This window comes from Triticum aestivum, chromosome 2D, assembly GCF_018294505.1.
Source record: "Triticum aestivum cultivar Chinese Spring chromosome 2D, IWGSC CS RefSeq v2.1, whole genome shotgun sequence".
Taxonomy (NCBI): Eukaryota; Viridiplantae; Streptophyta; class Magnoliopsida; order Poales; family Poaceae; genus Triticum; species Triticum aestivum.
In genome coordinates, this window is record NC_057799.1 from 157,557,827 (window position 1) to 157,563,712 (window position 5,886).

A 5,886-nucleotide genomic window follows, 5' to 3' on the forward strand; every position below is an offset into this window, starting at 1 on the left:
CGGCTAGGGCCTTGGTATGGGGACACGTCGATGCCGCATGGCAGCCATCCGAAATGGCCACGTCATTAATGAACATGTGGTTAGCAGGCACGTCGCCCCACTCGTCCATAGTTAATTGGAAACACGGAGGTGTGTTAAGCCCTCTTGATGGTAATTCTAGTTGTTTCACGATCAACAAGATTCAAGAGTACATGACATCTCAAACCATTGTTTTTCTATTGTAGTATTTTACAAATCCTGAGAATCGAAGAGGCTGTGTCGTCTGGGTGTCGCCGGTGGTGGTACAAGAAATTTTACTAAATTTGAAGAAGCTAAAAATGCACCACTTCTGAAAAAAAAATGCCAATTAAATGTTTTTAGATGATTAAAGAGACATTTGCAAACCAGGAAGTAGCACGTGAGAGGTGAGACCCAGACCCACTCGTCAGAGGCCAAAGGAAAAGCTAGCACCAAATCCCTCTCTCCGCTCTCTTTCTGTTTCTCTTCTTCCTCGCCGCCGTGATTCTTTCCTCACTCCCCACCCCAGCCCGCTCCGCGCTTGCTCACTACTGATCTCACGGGGAGGGCCCGGCGGCCAATCTCCGCCTCCAGTATCGTCGAGCCTCGCGCCTACTCCTCCCCCTCCCCCTCCCGAGCCGGCAACCGCGGCAGCAGGAGCGGCGAGAGGAGGGCAAGGCGAAGGCCCAAGAGGACGCAATGGAGTACAGAAGAGTGAAGGATCAGGTGAGCTTAAACCCGCAACCCTAGGGAAGAATGCCGCTCCTCGCGCTGGCCCGCCGTCGACGGCGCCTTTAGGTCAGAATAGATCGCTGCCGCGGCGGATTTCGTTTCCCCTTTTCCTTTTGTTTGTTCTGTCTCCCGCCGTAGGGTTCCAAGATTCTTAGTACATGCTGATTCGCCATTGGTAACCCCCGGGGCTGAGCTAAATTTCGAGCTCTGGCAATGTCTTCCCTCCCTTGTTCGTTTGAGGTTCCTTGCGGTATGGTGAACCTGTACTTTATCAATTGTCTTGTGTGCTGACAACCTGTCTTATCCTGCATAATCTAAAGGAGAGTTATGACGCCGTGTCTCAGAAGGACATAGAAAGCCCTGATGGGAGGTCTCTTTCTAGCAGTAAGCTCTTGGTTCATTGTTGAAATTTATCTTTGGACTATAATCAGTAACATCACATCTTTAATGCATGTGCTATATATACAGCTGCAGCAACTTCCCCCCTTGGCACCGCAGCAGGTTCGAAGGGCAAGAATAGTTGGAAGCAAAAGTAAGACTGTTTGCAACCTTTGTGCCGTATCACATAGTTTCTGAAAAATCAGAATGTTTACCGGCAAGTGTCGATTGTTGTTGCAGGTCTATTGTAACAATTGCATTGACATTACTAACAAGTTCCCAGGCAATACTCATTGTGTGGTCAAAAAGAGCTGGAAAGTATGAATATAGTGTCACAACAGCAAACTTTTCGGTGAGAGTTTTAAGTTTTCTCTTGGTGATAGTAGGGTCAGGAGCTTCCCCTTTTGTTCTCTTGAATTTATTCATCTATGTCTAGGTGGAAGCTTTAAAATGTCTATTATCACTTCTAGCCCTGTACAGAACATGGAACAGTCAAGGTGTTACAGAAGATAATAGGTGACCATTCTACCATAATCTACCGATTAAATTCCGAATCTCTATTTCCTTTTCCCTGTTCTCTACTGACATTTTTTTATATTTTCAGGTTAAGTACGTCATTTGATGAAGTTAGTGTTTATCCTATCCCTGCCGTACTTTACATGGTAAAGAATCTATTGCAGGTATGCCCACTTGTCAAGTTCTCTTGTCATAAAATAACTTCATGTCTGCAAGAATAAAAGTTTGAACCATGTTTCCTCTTCCTGCCAGTATTACATCTTCGCCTATGTGGACGCACCAGCTTACCAGATCCTGAAGAACCTGAATATTATCAGCACTGGTGTCTTGTACCGTATCATTCTAAAGAAAAAGTAAGATCGACTAGCTTAATGTGGCTTTGGAAGTTGGGAACAGAGGGAACTAGTAATATGTGCTCTTTTTACTACTTTGCTGACATCTTTATTTTTTGTATTTCTTTTTTTTTCTTTCAAACCTTGTAATATAATGTTGGATACTATACCTTTGCTGCAATGAGAGCATGGTTAATAATATAGCCAACTGCTGGCTATAAGCCATTGCCATGTCATCTATAGCCCATCTTATAGCCAATATGTACAATAGTTGATTAGAAGAGTATACTACTTTTTTATTATATAGCCCACCTTTCACTCTCACAAAGTGCCTATGAGCACGTGCGGGCTCTTCACCAAGAGCCCGCTTACCTTCTCTCTCCTCTTTTCTCTCCTCCAACTAAGTAAGAATATACTAGTTTATTTCTTATAGCCAACTGACTCGGCTCTATTGTACTTGCTCTGATGTAGCAGCATTCAACTCCTCACCAAGTATTCATCATTCTGCACGACCATACAAACATGTGACATCGTGACCTGTAGCCATTTTTGAATAATTCACTAGCCTGAGCTTGTCATCATAATCTATGTGGTATTCTTTAAGTGCCACAAATGTTTTGTTCCTCTTCATTCTTTCCAGAACTGTTCATAGCACTCTTCTTCCCTAACACAGCATTGGCAGCAACACCTGTTTTCAATTGTTAATCTAGCATGGTGATTGTTGAACTATGTTGCACCACTGAACGATTTGTGTTCTTTCCAGATTAAGTGAAATTCAATGGGCTGCATTTATTCTCTTATGTGCTGGCTGCACTACGGCTCAGCTAAACCCCTCGTAAGCAAAATAAGTTTGGATTCTTTTTCCCCTTCTTGGTATTCTTTCCTTGTTTCTCTAATCAATATGTTCAGCTAAGAGAAATAATATGCCCCTTTCAGATCGGACCATGTTCTTCAAACCCCAATTCAAGGTTGGATGATGGCCATTGTAAGCATATAAGAGAGAAAAATTGTTCAGTCTAGTCACTTGGACATGTTATATGAAGTGATTTTACCCAACTTGCTGACTGTCTTTCTGTTTCAGGTGATGGCTCTTCTAAGTGGTTTTGCTGGGGTATACACAGAAGTATGTGACTTTGTGCAATTGCTCCTCTTTGCTTATGTATCTTGCTTTAGAAATAATCATTTTGATTCGACTGTCAAGGGAATTTCTGAAGGGTGTAAGATATATTCATTTTTGAACAATGCAGGCTATAATAAAAAAACGCCCTTCGAGAAACATCAATGTGCAGAATTTTTGGCTGTACATTTTTGGAATGCTCTTCAACTTAGTTGCCATTTGTGTTCAGGACTTTGATGCTGTCATGAACAAGTTAGTTGTGTTGTAAATTGCTTCATTTCTTGTCATAATATTTTGTTACAGTGCATGATATTGCTTATTCTAACCTGACTGCCATCTAATGTAGAGGCTTTTTTCATGGCTACTCATTTATTACACTTCTGATGATTCTTAACCATGCACTCAGGTACTACAGCTAGATCTCTGATCTGATTTAATATTTGATCATTTGGGATGAACTTACCTTGTAATATTTTTGGTTTTCTTTGCAGTGGCATTGCTGTATCAATGGTGATGAAGTATGCTGACAATATTGTCAAGGTACAAATTCTTAACTTCTACAATGGTTTCATGGCTTAAATTATTGTGTTATAACAATCTTTGCTACAAAATTGCACATTCTAATAGCTGTAGCTTATTCCATCACCTCACGTTGCCCCTACCGAGTCAGCAGTTACCGTTTGAGTGTCAGTTTTTAATTAAAATCTTGAATAAACAACAACAACAACAACAACAACAACAACAACAACAACAAAGCCTTTAGTCCCAAACAAGTTGGGGTAGGCTAGAGGTGAAACCCATAAGATCTCGCAACCAACTCATAGCTCTGGCACACGGATAGCAAGCTTCCACGCACCCCTGTCCATAGCTAGTTCTTTGGTGATACTCCAATCCTTCAGGTCTCTCTTAACAGACTCCTCCCATGTCAAATTCGGTCTACCCCGACCTCTCTTGACATTCTCCGCTTGAATGTTTTCCTAAAATCTTTCCCCCGTCATGTTGGTTTTAAACTTCTTTTTCAAAGAAAGATGTGCTTGGCATACTCGTTGCATTGCATCATATTCATGCATTGCTAGTTCAACTTAAGTTTGGATGGTTGTCTCATTGAATTATGCCAAGTGGAGAACTTTCTGCATCTTTCTATTATCAATTTTCGTGCCTTGATGGACTACAAAAGTCAGTCGTGGATTTAAGTAATGATGAATTGTTTAAGGCAGTTTATAGTACCTTTTCAACCATGTGGCTGTTTTACTTTACGTGCATTGCTTAAATTTGGATTACCTCTTATAGCATGTACTTTGTCCATTCTTGAGTGCAGTGACATTATGTCAATACCTGCTTGATAGGGAATAAGTCACGGAAACATTATGTCCATACCTGCTCACGTTTTGCACAGTTTGTTATCTGGGAAAGTTTGGCATTCCATATTCTGTCATCTGGGGAAATATGTTACTACTCGTCAGTCCACATTCTGTTATCTGAGAAACTATTGTAATTGACAGACCATCTAAATCTCTTCTGAAGCAAGATTCGATTCATCCTTTCTGAAGCAAGAAAACGAGACTGTATCAGTCAGTTATCCTGCAATTTGGACAGTAGCTTAATGTGGTCTTTAAATATCAAACCTTGTGATTTTTAAGATGCCTTGTTTTTTTATTTGAGATGCTATGAATTACGATATGCTCTAGTAGTTATTGAGGCGGATCAAAAGATTCTTGATACCAGCCATTCACGCTATCTTTATAGTGTTTACACTTACGCACTCTATTTTGATTGCCTAACCATGTGTCTCTGCATACACATACAGGTGTATTCAACGTCAGTCGCAATGCTTCTGACAGCAATTGTATCCGTCTTCTTGTTTGGCTTCAATCTATCCCTTGCATTCTTCCTCGGATCTACGTAAGTGGTGATGCTACTGCAGCAACAAGATATCTCGACTGGAGCCTTATATCCCATGATTGGCCTAACAAGCGCTCTGATAAAAATTTCAGGGTCGTTTCTATCTCGGTGTATCTGCATTCTGTCGGGAAGCCACAGCAGCAGAAATGAGTTCCGCACCCATCTTCTTTCCAGGATTGGCAGCGAAGGTCTTGATGCCGCATTGCGGAACGGGTTGCCCAGTGACGTATTCAGCTTCACCGCCCGCTTAAACTGCTTCTGTGGTTGCATCCCTGGTTCAGTTTTGCTTGTTGACCAGGGTGGATGACGCCAGGTTCTTGTCTAGGTAGGTCAGCGAGAATGTGAGATGCTGGCTATTTTCTTCATGCCGTCCTTTTGACCACTTTAACCATACTCGGAGTAATTATCATTGTAGGCACTGAGAACTTGCCCAGATGTCCATACCCGTATTAAGATCTGAAATGTACTGTGTCAGCAAAAACGCTATCACGAACTGTTTGCCGTGTCTTACTCTTGGCATGAAATTACCATAGCCAACTTTATAGCTTTTGCTGTAGAAAGAGAAATCTGAACATCGTCTGCAGACTATCATGGATCACGAGGCGTGCGCTCGGCGAGCGTAGCAGCTGTGTGTTCTGGAGCGTAGGAGCAGCGGCACACAACATGGAAGCCTACGCGATGAGAGGTAGTAGGAATCAATGCATTCGATGGCCACCGTGAGGTGAGCCCAAGCATTAGCAAGACCCGTGCCGTGCGTCGTAACCGTTGGCTCGCACTGTGGGTGATCAAGCCCTAGCCCGAGACAGAGTGCGCGGCCATGCCGGCAACAGTAGCCGAGCCTGCTACCTGCCGGGCAGATAGGCAAATTTGACAATTTTGACCTATAATCGAAATCAAATCACAGAATGAACT

The 5,886-nt window shown here is 42.5% G+C and overlaps 1 protein-coding gene across 1 annotated transcript; it reads left to right on the forward strand.

The window, feature by feature from the left end:
• Positions 1-417: 417 nt before the first annotated feature.
• LOC123052322 (CMP-sialic acid transporter 2) lies at positions 418-5,484 on the forward strand. Its single transcript, XM_044475461.1, has 15 exons — positions 418-723; positions 1,050-1,113; positions 1,198-1,261; positions 1,348-1,459; positions 1,544-1,623; positions 1,712-1,787; positions 1,876-1,976; positions 2,719-2,790; positions 2,892-2,940; positions 3,037-3,078; positions 3,203-3,324; positions 3,419-3,478; positions 3,564-3,612; positions 4,880-4,974; positions 5,067-5,484. The coding sequence occupies exons 1-15, from the start codon at positions 697-699 to the stop codon at positions 5,122-5,124; spliced, it is 1,071 nt and encodes a 356-aa protein (XP_044331396.1). The 5' UTR covers positions 418-696; the 3' UTR covers positions 5,125-5,484.
• The last annotated feature ends 402 nt before the right edge of the window (positions 5,485-5,886 follow it).

Coding starts and splice junctions, on each gene's coding strand:
- LOC123052322 (XM_044475461.1), top strand. CDS start 697: ATGGAGTACAGAAGAGTGAAGGATCAG. Junction 1,788..1,875: donor TGGTAAAGAATCTATTGCAG/GTATGCCCACTT, acceptor TCTTCCTGCCAG/TATTACATCTTCGCCTATGT. Junction 2,941..3,036: donor AAGGTTGGATGATGGCCATT/GTAAGCATATAA, acceptor TTTCTGTTTCAG/GTGATGGCTCTTCTAAGTGG.